The sequence below is a fragment of the Staurois parvus genome, unplaced genomic scaffold, assembly GCF_062004578.1.
Source record: "Staurois parvus isolate SC_StPar_1 unplaced genomic scaffold, SC_StPar_1.0 ptg000373l, whole genome shotgun sequence".
In the NCBI taxonomy this organism is placed as follows: domain Eukaryota; kingdom Metazoa; phylum Chordata; class Amphibia; order Anura; family Ranidae; genus Staurois; species Staurois parvus.
In genome coordinates this window covers 26,735-51,380 of record NW_028318169.1, presented here as the reverse complement: position 1 = coordinate 51,380, position 24,646 = coordinate 26,735, and the positions used below count along the sequence as shown (strand labels likewise).

Sequence of the window (24,646 nt, the reverse complement as noted above, 5' to 3'; positions counted from 1 at the left end):
ATACACTAAGCTGCAATAATTAAAGTATCTGGAAGTAAAAGAAAACTATTCATGTTGGCCACCAGGCAAATACCGTAAAAAAAAAAGTCCATCCCATGCACACACCACTATAACCTGAATCCTAATCAGGTGCATGACATACGGAGTCATCTCTGTAGCCTCTATAAAGTAAGTTTTCAATGTAGAGAAGATTTTTTTTTTACATCTTCTAGAGCAGTGGTTCTCAACCACCAGCCTGTGGCCCCCTCCTCCCTGGCCTCCAGTTGGCTGCTGTTCTTCTAACCTCCTACACTACCTTCCAGTTCCCATACTGCCACCAAACATTTCACAGTGGCCTGCAGTTCCCCTCAGCTTCTCACATTGCTCGTAGACCCCTTAGCACCCAAAGTGCCCCTCAACCCCCCCACAGTGTCCGCCAGTTTCCGGCAGTGCATCCTTGCTGCAGGGCCTGTAGCCCTCCACTGTACCCACAGCCTCCAGCAGCATTCCTCAATGTCTTACAGTGCCACCAACCCCCCTCCCAGAGTTTCATCTTTGCACTCAAGTCTATTGGATAATGGTTTCAATAAGGTTGTGAAACACTGTTCTATAAAGCTGCTTGGCCTTATCAGACCTTCCCATCATCATGGAAAGGGTCTGGAGAAGGCAATGACCTTCTGGGCCTTCAATTAGCTAAGGACCTCCTAACCTCCCACAGTTCCTAACAGCTTGCACAGTGATACCGAGCCTTCCATAGTGGCCTGCTGTGCCCTTCTCAACCTACCACATTGCCCTAGGTCCTCTGTCCCCACAGTGCCCCTCAACCTCCCATAGTGTTGGCTCAGCCCCTGCAGAAGGCCTTGGCTTGATGCAGAGACTTCAGCCCTCCATGACACCCACAGCTTCCAACAGTGTCCCATAATGCCCCCTCCAGTCCCTGAAGAGAACCCCAATCTCCTACAGAGCCCATGGAAAGCCCCTAGCCTCCTGAAGATACCTTCAGCCCACTCAAAGGATCTCAACCCTCCACAGTTGCTCCCAGACCCCTCCAGAAACCTCATCTCTTAAAGGGCCACCATGTCTGTTGAAGAATACCCTAACCCCCTTGCAGAACCTAAATTCCCCCAAAAGGACACCCACCCAGAGCCCTCCAGCATTTCAATATATATTTTGAATTCCCATACTTTTCTTGTGTGAGTATAAATCTTTTTTACTACTGTTCGGGCATGGAAGGTTTCATGGTCTCAATAGGGTTGAGGACCCCTGTTCTAGATTGCTGCCTGACCTTACCAGACCTTCTCAAGTTACCAGACCTTCTCATTACCATAGAAAACTTCTGGAGGATGAAATGACCACCCCCCTCCCCCAGCAACCAATCAGTTTCTCCAACTTAGGATTCCACTTAGAATAGAAGACTCTAATTGGCTGCTCTGGTCCACATCAACAGACCTCCTTACAGCCACACTCAATAGCGGGTCCCTTTATTACAGCTATACAGAAAATATTATAGTAATACATTTCTGCCGGGCGGCGCTGGATTCCAGTTCCATCAAGAACTTATCTTGCCAACGCTATGACAAAGAACTAAATATAAAGTGAAACTCTACATTATGGTAATGAAAATTTACTGGAGACATTTGTCAAGGCTGGTGAAGCTACCAGCTACAACAAGCTCAAAGCTCATTTCAGCCGAGATGCGACTCTGCGATAAGCGCTGCTTCTCTCCGTCGCTAGAGGAAGTACGAGGAGATTGGAGCAGACAACGAAGGAGACAAGAGATAACTTAGCTACGAGCGCAGCCTGTTTAGGCAAGCAACGTTTGTGTGACTACACTTCTGAAAATCATATCTCGTGTAATCATAGAAAGGCCTAGGCCTCAATAATACCCTCCATTTTTCAGGATGAAAATCAGTGGTGATGCCAAGTCACAATTCAAGAACTCCGGATGGCACTGCCCACCTCTACCCATAACGTTTGGCTCAGTGTTGCTTGGATAATGGTGATACGGATGACTTTCCCGGCTTTTTGTGTTCTCTTGGGGCTTTGGTGGTGTGATCAACTACAAAGACCTAAGGAACAACTTCAACTCTAAAGCCAAAGCTTTTTTGGGGCATGGAAGGTTTTATTGGGTAATGGTTTTAGTAAGGTTGGAAAGCACTGTTCTTAGAGAGCAGTTTGGCCTTACCAGACCTTCTCATCATCATGGAAGGGATCTGGAGAATGACCCTCCAGGCCTCCAGCTAGCTGCTGATCTCCTAACCTCCCGCAGTTACTTCCAGCTTGCATAGTGCCACCCAGACTTCCATAGTGGCCCCAATCAATGTCCCACAGTGCCCTAGGACCTCCCACAGTGCCCTTCAACCTCCAATAGTGCCCCTCCTATAGGAATGAATGGAGCAACAGTGTGCAGAGATTGCTGAATCAGGGCTGAAGGTAAGTATGTTACCGGGTGGGCTGCACTTAGAGGAGGCGGGGAAATTTATTAAAGGGCGCTACACCAAAGCTGAAGTGTATTGAACGTATGGCTCAGTGTTACTTGGACAATGGTGATAAGGGTGACTTTTCCAGCTTTTTGTGTTCTCTTGGGGCTTTGGTGGTATGATCAACTACAAAGACCTAAAGAACAACTTCAACTCTAAAGCCAAAGCTTTTTTGGGGCATGGAAGGTTTTATTGGGTAATGGTTTTAGTAAGGTTGGAAAGCACTGTTCTTAGAGAGCTGTTTGGCCTTACCAGAACTTCTCATCATCATGGAAAGGGTCTGGAGAATGACCCTCCAGGCCTCCAGCTAGCTGCTGATCTCCTGACCTCCAGCTTGCATAGTGCCACCCAGCCTTTCATAGTGGCCCCAATCAACGTCCCACGGTGCCCTAAGACCCCGAGAACCCTCTGCCCCCACAGTGCCCTTCAACCTCCAATAGTGCCCCTCCTATAGGAATGAATGGAGCAACAGTGTGCAGAGATTGCTGGATCAGGGCTGAAGGTAAGTATGTTACCGGGAGGGCTGCACTTAGAGGAAGCAGGGAAATGAATTAAAGGGCACTGCACCAAAGCTGAAGTGTATTGAAGGCCAAAGCCTTCAACCCCTGTCTGCTTTTATTGCTGTACGGGATACATGCCTACGAGGAGCTAGCTCTCCCATTATTATCGATGCATATGACCATCTCATTAACCACTTCCCGTCCATCCCCAGCATCCCTTTAACTGGGCTACTATGCTCGGGGGGAAGGTTTGAGCATTCACGTGACTACTGTGATTGGCTGCCCCAGTGGTCATGAGATTGGAAGCCAGGCCTACCGGATCCCATCATTACCAGAGACCGCATGCTGTCCTTGACAGCTTGATCGCTCAGCACAGAAACCATGAATGCACCGCGTCATGCATGTGAAGCTGCAAGGCTTCACCGCCGGTTTCTCTTAGTCAAGATGGCGGCACCAGCACCCGACATCCGAAGAAAGAGTCAGCTCAGGGTGAGGACACCGCTGGATCCCTGGACAGGTACCATGGATGCATATGTGCGACATGTGGGCAGTAAAGCCCACACTCTTTGCCACCACGCGTATGTGTTACATTGGTGGCAAGAGGTTAAAGCGGAGTTCCACCCAAAAGTGGAAGCCCTGCTTATACGCCTCCTTCCCCTTCTCCGCTGCCACATTTGGCACCTTTTGGGGGGGAGGTGGAGGAGATACAGGCTCCCACTTCTGGCTCAGTTCCCCACAGTGAACTGAGCCGGAAGTTCGCTGACCCCTCCCCCCAAATCCCTCTGGGACCTGTGAAGACTGTGGCCCATTCACAAAGCGCAGCGCACGTCAGACATGTGCTAACTATGTGGCTATGTAACTATGTGAATTTGTAACTATGTGGCTATGTAACTATGTGACTATGTAACTATGTGGCTGTGTGAATGGATCCCCCCTTTTTGGCGGATCGGATCAGATGTCGGACACACGTCCATTTACACCCACCACTCCATAGAGAATAATAGTGGTTCTGGTCGGGTTTGTGCCTGAATAATGGCCAGTAGGACCCGATGAAAACCTTCTGTGTGAAAGGGGCCTTAAAAGATGTAAAAATTAAAGTCATCAATAGTCCAATGGAAACTTCATGTTACAAAAATCTAATAGTAAAGACATATTACATAGAATCAATTTTACAAAAAAAAAAATCCAAAAAAAAAGAAAAAAAGAAAAAGTCTACCTCTTAAAAAAAAAATAAAAAATACAAAGTGTATGATTTAATGTAGAGAAATATTTTAATCACAATGTTGTAACACCGCTGTGATTATAATACTTCTCTGTGCAGTATTATTACATTCGCTTTTGTTTTTTAAGACCTTTTCTTTTTTTTTTTTTTTTTGTAAAATAGATTCTTCATAATATGTAGTTATTATTAGAGTATTATTACATTTTGTTTTTTTTTTTTTTGTCTTTTTTAGGAGTAGACCTTTTCTTTTTCATTTTCTGTAAAATAAATACTTTCTAAAATGTCGTTATCGTTAGATTTTTATAACAATAATAATAATAGTGGTAATAAATAATAATAGTAGCATTTGTTACCATTGAACCGTTTACGCTTTTTTATGAATGTAAAAATATTCATATATTTCTTTCCATTTGTATCGTCGCCCCGAGGAACGGGGAGAGTTTGAACCCTTCAAACGTGTTGGATCTTTTATTTTATTGATTGTTCAATAAAAAATTTAAAACCCCCTCCGGACTCCATCAGCAATGGGGTTCTGTCCTCTCTGCTTCCTACATATTAGGGTTTTAATTCCAATATTTGTTTCATTCGGAAATTCGAGTGACGCACCCAAACGTATTGGAACAAGCGGTATATACTGTATTATGTGGTACAACTGGTAGGAGATGAGGGGCAACCGATGTACCCCCAGACCCAGATTAGGGTACCCCCTGACCCAGATTAGGGTACCCATTAAGGTACCCCCAGACCCAGATAGGGTACCCTCAGACCCAGATTAGGGTACCCCCTGACCCAGATTAGGGTACCCATTAAGGTGCCCCAAGACCCAGATAGAGTACCCCCACACCCAGATTAGGGTACCCCCTGACCCAGTTTAGGGTACCCATTAAGGTACCCCCAGACCCAGATAGGGTACCCTCAGACCCAGATTAGGGTACCCCCTGACCCAGATTAGGGTACCCATTAAGGTGCCCCCACACCCAGATTAGGGTACCCCCTGACCCAGATTAGGGTACCCATTAAGGTGCCCCCAGACCCAGATAGGGTACCCCCAGACCCAGATTAGGGTACCCATTAAAGTACCCTCAGACCCAGATTAGGGTACCCTCAGACCCAGATTAGGGTACCCCCACACCCAGATTAAGGTACCCCCAGATCCAGGGGGTCATCAAGGTGGCTTGGAGATGTAAAACATAAAACTATTAAACAAGAGAAATAAAAGATACAGGAAGAGCTAAAGGAAGGAGGAAAAAAAAAACAAAAGAAGAAAGGAAAATAATAAGGGAAGCCGGGATAAAACATATGAGCAGGGAAAGGAAAGAGGATGCAGCAGCACGAGCGAGGAGGAGGAGGAGGAGGAGGAGGAGGAGGGGTTTCGGGTGGCCAAGTTATCCCCGGGGCAGCAGGCATGGAAATCAGGGCAAGTGCACCGTGGGGGAGGAGGTGAAAACATATCTATGGGAGACTTTTTTTTAATAGTGGCAGATTACTACCTAAGCAGACCTTCACCCCCAAAAAACATCATTCCTCCTCAGTAGTCTGTGTGGCCCCCACGTGCTTGTATGAATGCCTGACAACATCGGGGGAGGTTCCTAATAAGACCACGGATGGTGTCCTGGGGGATTTCCTCCCAGATCTGAACCAGGACATCACTGAGCTCCTGGACAGTCTGAGGTGCAGCCTGGCGGGGTCGGATGGACTGAAACATGACATCCCAGAGGGTTCTATTGGATTTAGGTCAGGGGAGCGTGGGGGCCATTCAATGGTATCAATTCCTTCATCCTCCAGGAACTGCCTGCATACTCCCCCCACATGAGGCCGGGCATTGTCCTGCACCAGGAGGAACCCAGGGCCCACTGCACCAGGAGGAACCCAGGACCCACCATGCCAGGAGGAGCCCACAACCCACCGCACCAGGAGGATCCCACGACCCACTGCACCAGGAGGAACCCAGGACCCACCGCACCAGGAGGAACCCAGGACCCACTGCACCAGGAGGAGCCCAGGACCCACTGCACCAGGAGGAGCCCAGGAGCCCATGCACCAGGAGGAACCCAGGACCGAACGCACCAGAAGGAACCCAGGACCCACTGCACCAGGAGGAACCCAGGACCCCCGGCCGCAGGAGGAACCAAGGACCCACCGCACCAGGAGGAGCCCAGGACCCACCGCACCAGGAGGAGCCCAGGACCCACCGCACCAGGAGGAGCCCAGGACCCACTGCACCAGGAGGAACCCAGGACCCCATGCACCAGGAGGAACCCAGGACCGAACGCACCAGAAGGAACCCAGGATCCACTGCACCGAGAGGAGCTCAGGACCCACTGCACCAGGAGGAACCCAGGACCCCCTGCACCAGGAGGAGCCCAGGACCCACTGCACCAGGAGGAGCCCAGGACCCACCGCACCAGGAGGAGCCCAGGACCCACTGCACCAGGAGGAGCCCAGGACCCACTGCACCAGGAGGAACCCAGGACCGAACGCACCAGAAGGAACCCAGGACCCACTGCACCAGGAGGAACCCAGGACCCCCGGCAGCAGGAGGAACCAAGGACCCACCGCACCAGGAGGAGCCCAGGACCCACCGCACCAGGAGGAGCCCAGGACCCACCGCACCAGGAGGAACCCAGGACCCACCGCACCAGGAGGAACCCAGGACCGAACGCACCAGAAGGAACCCAGGATCCACTGCACCGAGAGGAGCTCAGGACCCACTGCACCAGGAGGAACCCAGGACCCCCTGCACCAGGAGGAACCCAGGACCCCCTGCACCAGGAGGAACCCAGGACCCCCTGCACCAGGAGGAGCCCAGGACCCACTGCACCAGGAGGAGCCCAGGACCCACTGCACCAGGAGGAGCCCAGGACCGAATGCACCAGAAGGAACCCAGGACCGAACGCACCAGAAGGAACCCAGGATCCACTGCACCGAGAGGAGCTCAGGACCCACTGCACCAGGAGGAACCCAGGACCCCCTGCACCAGGAGGAACCCAGGACCCCCTGCACCAGAAGGAGCCCAGGACCCACTGCACCAGGAGGAGCCCAGGACCCCATGCACCAGGAGGAACCCAGGACCAAATGCACCAGAAGGAACCCAGGACCCACTGCACCAGGAGGAACCCAGGACCCACTGCACCAGGAAGAACTCAGGAACCACTGCACCAGGAGGTACCCAGGACCCACTGAACCAGGAGGTACCCAGGACCCACTGCACCAGGAGGTACCCAGGACCCACTGCACCAGGAGGTACCCAGGACCCACTGCACCAGGAGGAACCCAGGACCCACTGCACCAGGAGGTACCCAGGACCGAACGCACCAGAAGGAACCCAGGATCCACTGCACCGAGAGGAGCTCAGGACCCACTGCACCAGGAGGAACCCAGGACACCCTGCACCAGGAGGAGCCCAGGACCCACTGCACCAGGAGGAGCCCAGGACCCACTGCACCAGGAGGAGCCCAGGACCCACCGCACCAGGAGGAGCCCAGGACCCACCGCACCAGGAGGAGCCCAGGACCCACCGCACCAGGAGGAGCCCAGGACCCACTGCACCAGGAGGAACCCAGGACCGAACGCACCAGAAGGAACCCAGGACCCACTGCACCAAGAGGAGCTCAGGACCCACTGCACCAGGAGGAACCCAGGACCCCCTGCACCAGGAGGAGCCCAGGACCCACTGCACCAGGAGGAGCCCAGGACCCCATGCACCAGGAGGAACCCAGGACCGAATGCACCAGGAGGAACCCAGGACCCACTGCACCAGGAAGAACTCAGGAACCACTGCACCAGGAGGTACCCAGGACCCACTGCACCAGGAGGTACCCAGGACCCACTGCACCAGGAGGAACCCAGGACCCACTGCACCAGGAGGAGCCCAGGACCCACTGCACCAGGAGGAGCCCAGGACCCACTGCACCAGGAGGAGCCCAGGACCCACTGCACCAGGAGGAGCCCAGGACCCACTGCACTAGGAGGAGCCCAGGACCTACTGCACCAGGAGGAACCCAGGACCCACTGCACCAGGAGGAACCCGGGACCCACTGCACTAGGAGGAACCCAGGACCCACTGCACCAGAAGGAACCCAGGACCCACTTCACCAGCGTAGGGTCTGACAATGGGTCCAAGGATTTCATCCCGATACCTAATGGCAGTCAGGGTGCCATTGTCTAGCCTGTAGAGGTCTGTGTGTCCCTCCATGGATATCCCTCCCCAGACCATCACTGACCCACCACCACAACAGTCATGTTGAACCATGTTACAGGCAGCAGAACGTTCTCCACGGCTTCTCCAGACCCTTTCATGTCTGTCACATGTGCTCAGGGGGAACCTGCTCTCATCTGTGAAAAGCACAGAGTGCCAGTGGTGGACCTGCCAATTCTGGGGTTCAATGGCAAATGCCAATCCAGCTCTATAGTGCCGGGCAGTGAGCACAGGGCCCACTAGAGGATGTCGGGCCCTCAGGCCACCCTCATGAAGTCTGTTTCTGATTGTTTGGTCAGAGACATTCCCACCAGTGTCCTGCTGGAGGTCATTTTGTAGGGCTCTGGCAGGGCTCATCCTGTTCCTCCTTTTCACGTTTCATGGCCGCCACTGGACTTTCTGACTTGTCGCCGGCCGCCACGTTTCAGGGCCGCCATTGGACTTTCTGACTTGTCACCGGCCCCCACGTTTCACGGCCGCCATTGGACTTTCTGACTTGTCGCCGGCCGCCATTGGACTTTCTGACTTGTTGCTGCCCACCACGTTTCACGGCCACCATTGGACTTTTTGACTTGTCATCAGCCGCCATGTTTCTCTTTCTGGATTCGCCATAAGACGTTCCCTTGCTCACACTCCTCCGGCACAGAACGGGCCTAAGGGTTCCAGAACCAGGAGAGAGATGCCGTTGGCTGTGCCGAGTATAATGTATGCGTTTCTCCACTCCCCAAATCGCCAGCTCAGGAATTTTCCGGATAATCCGCCGAGAAAAGCTTCACAGTGCCGAACCTTTTCACTTATCACAGGACGGGGGAGGGGGGATAGTACAACAGGCTGCTCTGCTGGGGAGCTAACCGGACTTCAAAGGGCCCCGGCAGCCCATCTGAACAACAAGATCTATTAGATATTCTGTTTAACATTTGTCGCTGCAACAACTGATTATGCCTAACAAAGTCACTCCCCGTGTAATTGGCTCCCTAGGTACACCTGCAAAGAAAAGCAAAAAAAAAAAAAAAAGAAAAGCAAAAAAAAAAGAAGAGGAATGCGGGATGATGTTTTCGCGAGAACAGAACAATGGAGAACAATGGCTCTCTTATGTTCCAATACCGCCTTCCTGCATTTCTCTTAGGACCGCAGCAGCTGCAGCATCCCTGAGATATGCGCATTCTGGTCTAGCTGGGGTAAGAAGAGACGCCGGAGCCGGCCTTTGAAGATAAGCCCCAGCTTAAAAACTAAGCACACCTTTTGCAAAAAAAAAAAAAAAAAAAAGTAAAGATATAAAAATGTATAAAAAAATTATAAATATGAAAAATCTATAATAATATCAATATTAATAATAATAATTGCACATACATTTACTAAAAGAAAAATCAAAACGTGCATTTATTTATTTATTTTGCAAATGAGCATGCAACCCTTTACTTAAAAACCGGAAGTCAACCTTTTGAGAATAAAAAAAGATATAAAAATTTATAAAAAAAAAAATATATAAAAATGAAATATATAATAATATTAATAATAATAATTGCACATACATATACTAGAAAAAAACAAAAACATGCATTTGTTTATTTTATTTTTTGCAAATGAGCATGCGACCCTTTACTTAAAAACCGAAAGTCAACCTTTTGAGAATAAAAAAAGATATAAATTTATAAAAAAAAAAATATATAAAAATGAAGTATATAATAATATTAATAATAATAATTGCACATACATTTACTAAAAAAAAAAAAAACATGCATTTGTTTATTTTATTTTTTGCAAATGAGCATGCAACCCTTTACTTAAAAACCGAAAGTCAACCTTTTGAGAATAAAAAATTATACAGAAATATTAAAGAAAAAAAAAAAAGACATGCTGGTAGATTAATTGGCCCCTAGTATGTGTATGCATGGATGTGAGTTAGGGACCTTAGATCGTACGCCCCTCGAGGGTTAGGGACTGATGTGAATGTACAATATAAATGGAAATATATGTAAAGCGCTGCATACATTGACGGCGCTATTTAAGTTCCTTGAAATAAATAAATATGTAAATAATAAAATAAATAATATAAAAATATGAAAAAAAATTAATTCATGATATTAATAAATGCACAGATATTTGGTGAAAAAAAACTGCATTTATTATTATTATTTTTTTTTTTTTTGCAAATCTTGCCCCCCCCCCCATGTGATAGTATGATGTGACAGGTTCTCTTTATTGAGACATTGGAGTCTACTAGCCCTGACATAATTTGGGTGAATACTGTACTACACCAATGTATAGATGGCTTTACAGATGACAGATAATACTTTCCTATGGAGGAGCGCTGATATAGTATGCTATGCTGCAGGCGGAGTGATTGGGGGGGCAGGGGGTACAGATACAAATTTTGGGGGGTTGGAGTTCACAGTCTGATTTAATAAATATATATTGTTGACATTACTGCTTGCCCTGATGAAGAGGCACTTTCAAGCCCCCGAAACGCGTTGCTCTACTCATGTGTAAGATTCCTGGATGATCCTAATTTCTGCTTTTCCTTTTTATTCTCTTCTCATTGATCCCTCTGCGTGACAACATTCCGATAATTCCAATCTACGATTCCCCGCGGAGTTGGACGCCTTCTGGAGATCCAGCGACAATGACACCCCCCCCCCATCCCCCTTCCCATTCTATAGGGGTGACAGTCTTACCTCTCCGTTTCTTTGCTGAACTGCCCTTTGCCAACATCATTCACAGCGCAGAGGCGGAACTGATAGGAGCGAGCCGGGGTGAGGTTCTTCACCACGAGGGAGGAGTAGTCCGGGTCCATATTTGCAAAGAGAACGGTCCACGGGACACCTAGGAGCAAAGATTACACAATCAGAGCACTATATTACCAAAAGTATTGTCCCCGCCCTCCAAATCATGTGATTCAGGTGTTCCAATCCCCTCCATATCATGTGATTCAGGTGTTCCAACCCCCTCCAAATCATATGATTCAGGTGTTCCAACCCCCTCCAAATCATATGATTCAGGTGTTCCAATCCCCTCCATATCATGTGATTCAGGTGTTCCAATCCCCTCCCAATCATGTGATTCAGGTGTTCCAACCCCCTCCAAATCATGTGATTCAGGTGTTCCAACCCCCTCCAAATCATGTGATTCAGGTGTTCCAATCCCCTCCATATAATGTGATTCAGGTGTTCCAATCCCCTCCATATAATGTGATTCAGGTGTTCCAATCCCATCCATATCATGTGATTCAGGTGTTCCAATCCCCTCCATATCATGTGATTCAGGTGTTCCAATCCCCTCCCAATCATGTGATTCAGGTGTTCCAATCCTCTCCATATCATGTGATTCAGGTGCCCAATCCCCTCCATGGACACAGGTGTATACAATCAAGCCCCTAGGCATGCAGACTGCTTCTACAAACATTGGTGAAAGAATGGGTCCCTCTCAGGAGCTCAGTGACTCCAAGCGTGGTCCCGTGATAGGTGGCCACCTGGGCAATAAGTCCATCCGTGACATTTCCTGGCTACTAAATATTCCACGCTCAACTGTTAGTGGGATTATAACAAAGTGGAAGCAACTAGAAACAACAGCCACTCAGCCACCAAGTGGTAGGCCACGTCACATGACAGGGCGGGGTCAGCGCATGCTGAAGCGCACAGTGCGCAGAAGTCGCCAACTGTCTGCAGAGTCAATAGCTAAAGACCTCCAAACTTGGTGTGGCCTTCAGATGAGCCCAACAACAGTGTGTAGAGAGCTCCATGGAATGGGTTTCCATGGCCGAGCAGCTGCATCCAAGCCTTCCATCACCAAGTGCAATGCAAAGCGTCGGATGCCGTGGTGTAAAGCATGCCGCCACTGGACTCTAGAGCAGGGGAGACGTCTTCTCTGGAGTGACCAATCACACTTCTCTGCCTGGCAATCTGATGCACATGTCTGGGTTTGGCGGTGGCCCGGAGAACGGTACTTGCCTGACTGCATTGTGCCAAGTGTAAAGTTTGGTGGAGGGGGGATTATGGTGTGGGGTTGTTCCTCAGGGTGTGAACTTGGCCCTCTAGTTCGAGTGAAGGGAACTCTTAAGGCGACATTTTGGACAATTTCATGCTCCCAACTTTGTGGGAAGAGTTTGGGGATGGCCCCTTCCTGTTCCAACATGACTGCGCACCAGTGCACAAAGCAAGGTCCATAAAGACATGGAGGAGCCAGTTTGGGGTGGAGGAACTTGACTGTCCTGCACAGAGTCCTGACCTCAACCCCATGGAACACCTTTGGGATGAATTAGAGAGGAGACTGCGAGCCAGGCCTCCTCCCCCGACATCAGTGCCCCTCCCCCGACATCAGTGCCTGACCTGACAAATGTGCTTCTGGAAGAATGGTCCAACCTTCCCATAGACACCCTCCTAAACCTTGTGGACGGCCTTCCCAGAAGAGTTGAAGCTGTTATAGGCGCAAAGGGCGGGGCCAACTCAATATTGAACCCTACGGACTAAGACTGGGGGGCCATTAAAGGTCATGTGCGTGGGAAGGGCGGGGCCAACTCAATATTGAACCCTACGGACTAAGACTGGGAGGCCATTAAAGGTCATGTGTGTGGAAAGGCCGGCGGCCCAATACTTGGAGCAATATCGTGTATCTTCAGGGTAAAGAAGAAAAAGGAGTCCTGGAAGTGATGGTTTGGCCCCCACAGAGCCCTAATCTCACCATCATGGAGCCTATCTGGGATGACATGAAGAGACAGAAGGACTGGAGGCGGCCGACATCCACAGAAGATCTGGGCTTAGTCCTCTAAGATGTACATAGGACAACCAACCTGCCGAGTTCCTTCACTGTGTGCAAGTCTATCCAGGAGAAGGCAGAGGGCGGACACCCCAAATATTGATTGGATTTCTCTTCATTTACTTCCCATTTTGTTAATTGATAAAAATAAACTATTAACACTTCGATTTCTGACGTGTTCTTCATTTACAGCCCAGTACAGACGATGAGAATATCAGACAAATGATCGACCATTTTATTTTTTGCATTTTAGTCTCCATATGGAAAATGAAGTTATTCAACTTCTGAAAATTCTCGTACGTCTGAATACGATGTCCACAGTGGTGTCATGTCTCGGTGTTGTAGTTTCGGATGAATGCTCTACTGATTAAACGGAAATTGTACGAGAAAATATGTCATGCTTGTCCCTTCGGATATTGTCCCGTGTATTGTCATGATCGGCTCTCGAAAGCCGTGTACTAACGATCCGATTATTGGATGATTGATCCTTGTATGAAAATGTTCGTACAATCTGCTTATTGTGTGTATGGGCCTCAAGACTCTTGCACAGTACTGCACATAGATCAATAGATCAATAGATAGATACATTGATAGATTGATTGATAAATAGATTGAAAGACCGATTGATTGATAGATTGATATATAGATAGATTGATTGATAGATTGATTGAAAGACAGATTGATAGATAGATAGATAGATTGATCAATTGATTGATAGACTGATTGATTGATAGATTGATATATAGATAGATTGATTGATTGATAGATTGATTGAAAGACAGATTGATAGATAGATAGATAGATAGATAGATAGATAGATAGATAGATAGATTGATCAATTGATTGATAGACTGATTGATTGATAGATTGAAAGACAGTTTGAAAGATAGATTGAAAGACAGATTGATAGATTGATTGATAGATCAATTGATTGAAAGACATAGATAATTGATTAAAAGACAGATTGATAGATTGATTGATAGATCAATTGATTGATAGACTGATTGAAAGACAGATTGAAAGATAGATTGAAAGATAGATTGATTGATCAATTGATTGATAGATTGAAAGACAGTTTGAAAGATAGATTGAAAGACAGATTGATAGATTGATTGATAGATCAATTGATAGATTGAAAGACATAGATAATTGATTAAAAGACAGATTGATAGATAGATTGATTGATAGATCGATTGATTGATAGACTGATTGATTGAAAGACAGATTGAAAGATAGATTGAAAGATAGATAGATTGATTGATTGATCAATTGATTGATAGATTGAAAGACAGTTTGAAAGATAGATTGAAAGACAGATTGATAGATCAATTGACAGATTGAAAGACATAGATAATTGATTAAAAGACAGATTGATAGATTGATTGATAGACAGTTTGAAAGATAGATTGAAAGATAGATAGATTGATTGATCAATTGATTGATAGGTAGTTTGAAAGATAAATTGAAAGAGATAGATTGATAGATTGATTGATAGATAGATTGAAAGATAGATTGAAAGACAGATAGATTGATTGATAGATCAATTGACTGATAGATTGATAGATCGATTGATTGATAGATCGATAGATTGATAGATTGATAGATTGATCAATAGATCGATTGAAAGATAAATAGATAGATATAGGCAGGGCTTTTTTTCAGCAGGAACCGGCACCTCCAGCACTGAATTTATGTAATGACAAGGGATGCCGGGCTGTGCTGGGCTGAGGGTCTGTTGATTCTGGCTGCTGAGGGATCTATTGTTGCCGGAGGGGATCTATATTTGCATGGGGATCTATTGTTGCTTGGGTTCTATTGCTGCTGGTTGGGGATCTATTGTTGCTAGGGGGTCTTATGTTTTTTGAGGGGAGGAGTAATTTGTTGCTGGCTGCTGGGATATCTGTTGTTGCTGCTGGGGAGATCTATTGTTGCTGGTGGATTTCTTGTTTCTGGCTGCATGGGATCTATGGTTGCTGGCTGATGGGAGATCTGTTACTGCTGGATAGGGTCTATTGTTGCTGGGGGGTCTCTGGTTGCTGGCTGCAGGAGTTCTATGGTTGCTGGCTGCTGGGTGATCTGCTGTTGCTGGATAGGGTTTATTGTTGCTGTGGGTGTTTGCTGGCTGCAGGGGACCAATGGTTGTGGGAGGGGGGGTTTGCTGGCTGCCAGGGGATCTATGGTTGCAGGGGGTGGGGGTTGCTGGCTGCAGGGGACCAATGGTTGTGGGAGGGGGGGTTTGCTGGCTGCCAAGGGATCTATGGTTGCTGGGAGATCAGTTGCTGCTGGATAGGGTCTATTGTTGCTGTGGGGGTTTATTGGTGCAGGGGCTCTATTGTTGTGGGGGGGGGGGGGCTGGCTGCAGGGGATCTATGCTTTCGTGGGTGGGTGTTGCCAGCTGCAGGGGATCTATAGTTGCCGGGGGCCGCTTGCTGGCTGCAGGGGATCTATAGTTGCGGGGGGGGGGGGTTGCTGGCTGCAGGGGATCTGTTTTATTGCTTTTCTTGTTATCATTAACAAATTCCACACAAATTGCTACAACCATCCCTATAAAATGATACTTGGTTCTGTGTTCCCTTGGGGGGGGGGGGGGGCGGTACTCAGAGGTGGGTAGGGGGTGAAACTAAGGATCAGTACTTGAAGGTGGGTAGGGAGGCGGAGACAAGGGGTGACTCCGCAGGACAAAGTTTCTGCCCCTATTCCCAGGATAGGGGCCACTAGAGATTCCCAGACTTGTATACAATGTAGCGTTTAGAAGAGCGAAGTATCAACAAGAACGACATAAAAAGTGACATTTCACAACTTCACATGTGGACACCCTGAGGAGGAGGAGGAGGGGGGGGAGGGGATTGGTTCCGTTTCAGGAATCGGCAGGCAGGTTGGCTCCGGCGGCCCGGCGCTCTCATCGGCATAACAGGTCCACTTCAGCACCTGCGCTCGGCCCCGTATCGGCACGTCCTTCCCTGACGGGGGCATTCCAATGACACAGGAAAAACAAGGCATCTTGTTAGATTGTTTCCTCACGGATGTTACGGCGGAAGATAAATGAGGTCTACGGTGTATGGAAATCAGGAGGGGGCGGCTCTGGGGGTTCAATCCTTTGGGGTGTAAGAGGGATATCAGATCTGCATATGATATGCGCAGGCAGGCGAAGGAGACGCTGAATTCCTCTGAAGGAGCCTCATAAATATGGAATGCGACTCGCAAGCCAACAGAGATGCCTGCAAATAAGACGAGGCTTGGGTTAACCCCGTCGTGGCTCCTCGGCAGACGGGCGGCCGGGGCCCAGCCGAGTCCCCCAAGACCTTCCCCATCCTGGAGCCCAGGAGCCGGCAGGCAGGTGCACTCGCCGCATTTACAAAGAAAAAGAAAAATCCGGCTTTATTTAAAACAGACGGCGGTGATGGGTGTCAACAGACATCTTCTACTGCGACAGATCCTACCGCTGCCTGTAGTGGGATCGTTCGTCTGACCGAGCAGATCCAACCCCCATCGCTCAATTCCCATAGGAGATTAAAGTGAAATCTGCAGCTTTCATAATAATCCCTGGTGATCCTGCCATGGGGGGTCCTTGTTCAGGCACTTCCTGTTATAGGGTGACAACGCTCTGTCCCTGTCTCCCCGATATGTGACTTCATATCGGTACGCACTCCATCGATGGTTGCACCATGCCCTGCATAGCGTGTGCTGAACTGACCCCTTGGTAGTCCCCATTGGGCATTAGGGTGACAACACTCTGTCCCTGTCTCCCAATTGGGTTCCTGTGTTGTCACCCTGATGCCTGATGAGGACTACCAATTGGGAGACAGGGACAGAGCGTTGTCACCTTGATGCCTGATGGGAACTACCAATTGGGAGACAGGGACAGAGCGTTATAGACTATGGGACCATGAACTATGGGGGTATAGACTATGGGACTATGAACTATGGGGGTATAGACTATGGGACTATGAACTATGGGGGTATAGACTATGGGACTATGGGGGTATAGACTATGGGACTATGAACTATGGGGGTATAGACTATGGGACTATGAACTATGGGGGTATAGACTATGGGACTATGGGGGTATAGACTATGGGACTATGAACTATGGGGGTATAGACTATGGGACTATGGGGGTATAGACTATGGGACTATGGGGGTATAGACTATGGGATGATGAACTATGGGGGTATAGACTATGGGACTATGAACTATGGGGGTATAGACTATGGGACTGTAGACTATGGATTTGGGACTATGGGCTATGGGGCTAAAGACTGAGGATGATAGGGCTATAGATAAAGGATTTGGGACTTTGGAGATATGGACTAGGGACTATGGATTTGGGACTATGGGATGTGTAGTGCACATGACCGCAGCCAACCTGCATGGCTCATACCAAACAGAAGGAAGTGGGGGGGAGGTTTGGAAGCTTCCAGAGGACATGACGAGGAGATGGAAAAACACAGTAAGAAGCACAGATGAAATGGCCTTTAGGTAGCGGAGGAGTATGGATTATTTTTGGAGAAGGGGATATATTCAGTCTAACCCTGGAAGCTTGCTGACAGGAGGATAGATCAGAGATAGCGCAGTGATGATTCAAGCTGCTCATCCTCCGTCCAATCAGCAGATGAAAGGGGCGTGTCCCAGACCAAGCTGTAGAGGAGGAGGAGGCTCTGGTTATTCTGTGGCTATCTGGATCACAACGCTGGCTGAGCAGAGTCAGCCCCCCACAGGCCCCGTACAAGTTGTGGTGCCGGAAGAAAGGAGTCGGCATCCCCGGTGTCGGCTCCTACGGACGCAGATCAATGAACCGAGAAATGTTTTTTTTCTTTCTTTGAACTGCACGGCATTTGTCCCCCATTTCCCCGCCGTTCCCCTGGAATCCGGCCCGGGAAGGGTTAGTGCGGCATTTGTCCCCCATTTCCCCGCCGTTTCCCTGGAATCCGACCCGGGAAGGGTCAGCACGGCATTTGTCCCCCATTTCCCCGCCGTTCCCCTTTAATCCGACCCGGGAAGGGTTAGCGTGGCATTTGTTCCCCATTTCCCCACCGTTCCCCTGGAATCCGGCCCGTGAAGGGTTAGTGCGGCATTTGTCCCCCATTTCCCCACCGTTCCCCTGGAATCTGGCCCGGGAAGGGTCAGCGCGGCATTTGTCCCCCATTTCACCGCCGTTCCCCTTTAATCCGACCCGGGAAGGGTTAGCGCAGCATTTGTTCCCCATTTCCCCGCTGTTCCCCCAGAATCCGGTCTGGGAAGGGTCAATGGTGCACTTGTCCCCCATTTCCCCGCTGTTCCTCCGGAATCCGTCCTGGGAAGGGTCAGCGCGGCATTTGTCCCCCATTTCCCCGCCGTTCCCCTTTAATCCGACCCGGGAAGGGTTAGCGCGGCATTTGTCCCCCATTTCACCGCCGTTCCCCTTTAATCCGACCCGGGAAGGGTTAGCGCAGCATTTGTCCCCCATTTCCCCGCCGTTCCCCCTAGAATCCGGCCCGGGAAGGGTTAGCGCAGCATTTGTCCCCCATTTCCCCGCCGTTCCCCTGGAATCCGTCCTGGGAAGGGTTAGCGCGGCATTTGTCCCCCATTTCCCCGCCGTTCCCCTTTAATCTGACCCGGGAAGGGTTAGCGCGGCATTTGTCCCCCATTTCCCCGCCGTTCCCCTTTAATCCGGCCCGGGAAGGGTTAGCGCGGCGGCGCGGTTTGTTATTCGGCGCCGTGTCTTCATGCTAAGCCATCTATCTGCAGGACGTGCTTATCTCCGCAGCGCGATGTCACCGGGAGCCGCGTCTTTCATACCAAGTGAGCCGGGGTGCCATAAAGAGGGAAAAATTCAATTTGCTGGGGGGAGGGGAGGGAGCGGGGGAGGGGATGTAACGGCGGCGGCGGCACAAATAATATGATTAAGGCGAGCGGACGCCGCGGGTTCTAGTAAAAAATATGACCTTTGACCCCTCCCGGGGAATTGCCGCAGTAATCTCTGCTGTACAAGTGATGGGAATAAAATCACAAGGAGGAGGAATGTGTTGGCCATTTACTGGGTAAAGTCGACCTGTCATCCCATCGATCGATGATAAAGACTTCCTCCCTCAGGACTCCCCCTGACAACGCCGCCATCTGCTTTTCTCATTGGAAGGACGGCGCCATCTTTGTTCAGGCATCATCCGGGGTCACCGTCTACTTCCCGGACTGAGATGCCGACTCAAAGATGGCGCAATCACTGAGGAAATGCCTCCTCCTTCTACAAAGTTACAATGTACAGTCTGATCACTGGGGGAGGGGAGACTGAGGAAACGCCTCCTCCTCCTTCTACAAACTTACAATGTACAGTCTGATCACTGGGGGAGGGGAGACTGAGGAAATGCCTCCTCCTCCTTCTACAAAGTTACAATGTACAGTCCGATCACTGGGGGAGGGGAGACTGAGGAAATGACTCCTCCTTCTTCTACAAAGTTACAATGTACAGTGTGATCACTGGGGGAGGGGAGACTGAGGAAACGCCTCCTCCTTCTACAAAGTTACAATGTACAGTGTGATCACTGGGGGAGGGGAGACTGAGGAAACGCCTCCTCCTTCTACAAAGTTACAATGTACAGTCTGATCACTGGGGGAGGAGAGACTGAGGAAATGCTTCCTCCTCCTACAAAGTTACAATGTACAGTCTGATCACTGGGGGAGGAGAGACTGAGGAAATGCTTCCTCCTCCTACAAAGTTACAATGTACAGTCTGATCACTGGGGATCATTTATCTCAGTGTGTATGGCCACCATACATGGAAGGTGCCGCTTGGACCTGGAAGCATTGTTGCCTTCCATGTGGTGGGTTGGCTGTGTGTTGGGAGGTCCTCGGGTTGGAGGTGTCTCGTAGATCCTCCATACACTTACTGTTCTCAGAGACCTCCAGGATGTAGCGGATCAGCGGGCTGTTCCCATCGAAGGGTCTGGCCCAGGAAAGGTTGATAGATCTCGGCTCTGTGGTGCTCAGCAAGGCGATGGGGTTCTCGGGAGAATGAGGGAGTTGCCTGGAAGATGAAAAAAAAAAAAATATCTGCTGAAGCCGACAACAGCAAGAAAACCACAGAAATCGTCTGAATTCCAAACCTGAGAAAACGAACAAAAAACAATCTATTCCTCAATACTCACAAAGGGTAGAGATCCACTCTGTGCGCACCAAACGCCTCTGCAAACCCAGATATTACCTCGTATAATGAGCTGGGACGTCACATGTATAATGAAGGGAGCTGTAGGATCTCACCTGACCCGCAGGTAAGCGCTCTTCGAGTCGTTGCCCCCTACAGACAGGATGCGGCAGGTGTAGGTCCCGATGTCCCCGGACCAGGTCTGGGAGATGTGTAAGGTGCCGTTCTTGTCCATCTTGATCCGGGGTAAGTTCTCCACACTCAGCGCGCTCCCGTCCTTCTCCCAAATGTACCTGGAAGAGAGGAAGACGAGACGCCGGCGGAATCAGATACGGCTTGTCGTAGTGGTCAGTGGTGGCGGCTGATTGGATGAGGTCCCGTCCAGAAGAGTAAAGATTGGGCTTCAGGACAAGAAATGAGGGAGCGGTGCTCCACCCAAGAGGGGTTCCATTGGGTAAGAATGGGGTAATTAAAGTATGGTGAGATAATAAAAGTGAGCGCTCTAAGGTAAGCTCGGGTTTCTCCATACCAACCAGCCAGGATATACTGTATCTTGCCTTGAAGTGACATTATTCATATGGAGCCATCCAACACATTCTGAACAATTGTCTTCTTCAGGGGTGAAAATGGTATATTATATAATCCAAGGACCAAGAAGAACATTAGCCATGTAAAGTAAAATGTATGGGTTGCTGCCTTCATATGACCCACATGAAAGCTCCCTGATCCTCAATCCATGAGGCCTTCAGAGTTGCTGACAGACTGGACCAGCAGTCAACCGTTGGCATCACTAGTAACCCTTCCAACTGTCCCCTAGCATTATCGGAGTTGGTGGGCTTCCATGTGGGTCATGTGAAGGCAACAACCTATACACTTTAATTTACATGGTCAATGTCCTTCTTTGGTCCTTGTATCATATGATATACTATATGCATCCCTGAAGAAGACAATTGCTCGAAACGCGACGGGTCACTCCACAGGATTAATGCCACTTCCATTCAAGATATATCTATAACTAATGTATCACTATTTATTCCACATGTTACATTAGTTAGAGATATATCTTGTTTTGAAGTGATAATAATTTTATGGAGCTTTCCAACACATTCCAAACAATTGTCTTCTTCAGGGGTGAAAATGGAATATTATGATACAAGGACCAAGAAGAACATTAGTCATGTAAATTAAAATGTATGGGTTACTGCCTTCACTAGACCCACATGGAAGCTTCCTGATCTTCAATCCATGAGGCCTACAGGGTTGCTGACAGACTGGACCAGCATTCAACTGTTGGCATGGCTAGCAACCCGACAGACTGGACCAGCATTCAACTGTTGGTTTGTTTGGAATGTGTTGGAAGACAATTGTTTGGAATGTGTTGGAAAGCTCCATATGAGTAATGTCACTTCAAAGCAAGATACCATGACTGGTTGGTATGGAGCAACCCTATGCATTTCGAACAATTGTCTTCTTCAGGGGTGAAAATGGTATATTATATGATACAAGGACCAAGAGGAACATTAGTCATGTAAATTAAAATGTATGGGTTGCTGCCTTCATAAGACCCACATGAAAGCTCCCTGATCCTCAATCTGTGAGGCCCTCAGGGTTGCTGACAGACTGGACCAACATTCAACTGTTGGCATGGCTAGCAACCGTTCCAACTGTCCCCTAGCAGTAATGGAGTTGGTGAGCTTCCATGTGGGTCATGGGAAGGCAGCAACCTATATATTTTACTTTATATGGCTAATGATCTATTTGGTCCTTGTATCACATGATATACTATATGCACCTCTGAAGAAGACAATTGTTCGAATTGCATAGGGTTGCTCCATACCAACCAGCCATGTGACATTATTCATATGGAGCTATCCAACATATTCTGAACAATTGTCTTCTTCAGGCTGCAAATGGTATATTATATGATACAAGGACCAAGAAGAACATTAGTCATGTAAATTAAAATGTATTGGTTGCTTCCTTCACAAGACCTACATGAAAGCTCCCTGATCCTCAATCCATGAGGCCTACAGGGTTGCTGACAGACTGGACCAACATTCAACTGTTGGCATGGATAGCAACCCGACAGACTGGACCAGCATTCAACTGTTGGCATGGATAGCAACCCGACAGACTGGACCAACATTCAACTGTTGGCTTGGCTAGCAACCCTTTCAACTGTCCCCTAGCAGTATTGGAGTTGGTGGGCTTCCATGTGGGTCATGGGAAGGCAGCAACCTATACATTTTACTTTAAATGGCCAATGCTCTATTTGGTCCTTGTATCACATGATATACAGTTGTGACCAAAATTATTCAACCCCCAATGCTGTAAAGGGGTTTAGGGACTATAGTGTACATTTGGAATTGTATTCAGAATCAAATCCTACAAGGACGTTGTAACTACCCAAATGCAACTAAAATGACATCAATTGTTTATGTAATACAGTAGTAAATGGTTCTTATGTGGTTTCTTCATTGCCACAATTATTCAACCCCTTAAAGACTACCACTCTGAAGAACAGAGGTTCATACAGGTGCTTTCCATCAGGTATTGAAAACACCTGTGGATGTCACCGAGCAGCAATCAAGCATAATAAGCACCAATTAGGCAGCTTTAAAATGACTGTGATACTCAGCTCCTTCTAGACATTTACTGGTGTGGTTACAAACATGGTGAAGGCAAGAGAATGGTCCAGGAAGACAAGAGAAGAGGTGATTTCTCTTCACAGGAAGGGCAATGGCTATAAGAAGATTGCAAAGATGTTAAACATACCAAGAGACACCTTAGGAAGCATCATTCGCAAATTCAAGGCAAAGGGCACTGTTGAAACGCTACCTGGTCGTGGCAGAAAGAAGATGCTGACTTCGACTGCTGTGCGCTACCTGAAGCGTAGAGTGGAGAGAAGTCCCCGTGTGACTGCTGAGGAACTGAGAAAAGATTTGTCAGATGTGGGTACAGAAGTTTCAGCCCAGACAATAAGACGCACACTGCGTAATGAAGGCCTCCGTGCCACAACTCCCAGGCGTACCCCCTTGCTGTCTCCAAAGAATAAGAAGAGTCGACTGCAGTATGCCAAAAGCCATGTGGACAAACCACAAAAGTTGTGGGATAGTGTTCTGTGGACTGATGAAACAAAATTAGAACTGTTTGGGCCCATGGATCAACGCTATGTTTGGAGGAGGAAGAACAAGGCCTATGATGAAAAGAACACCTTGCCTACTGTGAAGCATGGTGGAGGGTCAATCATGCTTTGGGGCTGTTTTGCTTCTGCAGGTACAGGGAAGCTTCAGCGTGTGCAAGGTACCATGAATTCTCTTCAGTACCAGGAGATATTGGATGGAAACGTGATGCAGTCCGTCACACACCTGAGGCTTGGGAGACGTTGGACCTTTCAACAGGACAATGATCCCAAGCATACCTCCAAGTCCACTAGAGCATGGTTGCAGAGGAAAGGCTGGAACATTTTGGAGTGGCCATCGCAGTCACCAGACTTAAATCCGATTGAGAACCTCTGGTGGGACTTAAAGAAAGCAGTTGCAGTGCGCAAGCCTAAGAATGTGACTGAACTGGAGGCCTTTGCCCATGAAGAATGGGCGAAGATACCCGTAGATCGCTGCAAGACACTTGTGTCAAGCTATGCTTCACGTTTAAAAGCTGTTATAACTGTAAAAGGATGCTGTACTAAGTACTAAGATTGAATGTCACTTGGGGGTTGAATAAAACTGATAATGCTGTGAGCACAGAAAAGACATTTGTGGTTATTTCATTATAACTGTTATGTTATATTTGTCTGACCTACAAGTGCCTCTTTAATGTAAATGTAAGCAAGATGACTGAATGATCAAAAGCAATGTCAAACTGGCCAAAACACTCAATTTCAGTGGGGGTTGAATAATTTTGGTCACAACTGTACTATATGCACCTCTGAAGAAGACAATTGTTCGAATTGCATAGGGTTGCTCCATACCAACCAGCCATGATATACTGTATCTTGCTTTGAAGTGATATTAATTTTATGGAGCTTTCCAACACATTTTGAACAATTTTCTTCTTCAGGGGTGCAGATGGTATATTATATGATACAAGGACCGAGAAGAACATTAGCCATGTAAAGTAAAATGTATGGGTTGCTTCCTTCACAAGACCCACATGAAAGCTCCCTGATCCTCAATCCATGATGCCCTCAGAGTTGCTGACAGACTGGACCAGCATTCAACCGTTGCCATCATTAGTAACCCTTCCAACTGTCCCCCAGCAGTATCAGGGTTGGTGGGCTTCCATGTGGGTCATGTGAAGGCAACAATCTATACATTTTACTTTACAGGGCTAATGCTGAAGTTGGTCCTTGGATTATATAACACACCACTTGCATCCCTGAAGAAGACAATTGTTCAA

General features: G+C 48.3%; 1 protein-coding gene across 2 annotated transcripts in view; it reads right to left on the bottom strand.

Annotated features, from left to right (window-relative positions):
- The window catches only part of SDK2 (sidekick cell adhesion molecule 2), a 186,203-nt gene that overhangs the window by 150,895 nt on the left and 10,662 nt on the right, over positions 1-24,646 (bottom strand). For both annotated transcript variants that reach the window (XM_089685363.1, XM_089685365.1), the window contains exons 2-4: positions 20,365-20,541; positions 19,995-20,131; positions 11,055-11,202 (exon numbers count right to left, since the gene is read on the bottom strand). In XM_089685363.1, the coding sequence (XP_089541489.1) occupies positions 11,055-11,202; positions 19,995-20,131; positions 20,365-20,541 (462 nt within the window). The remainder of the gene's footprint in view (positions 1-11,054; positions 11,203-19,994; positions 20,132-20,364; positions 20,542-24,646) is intronic.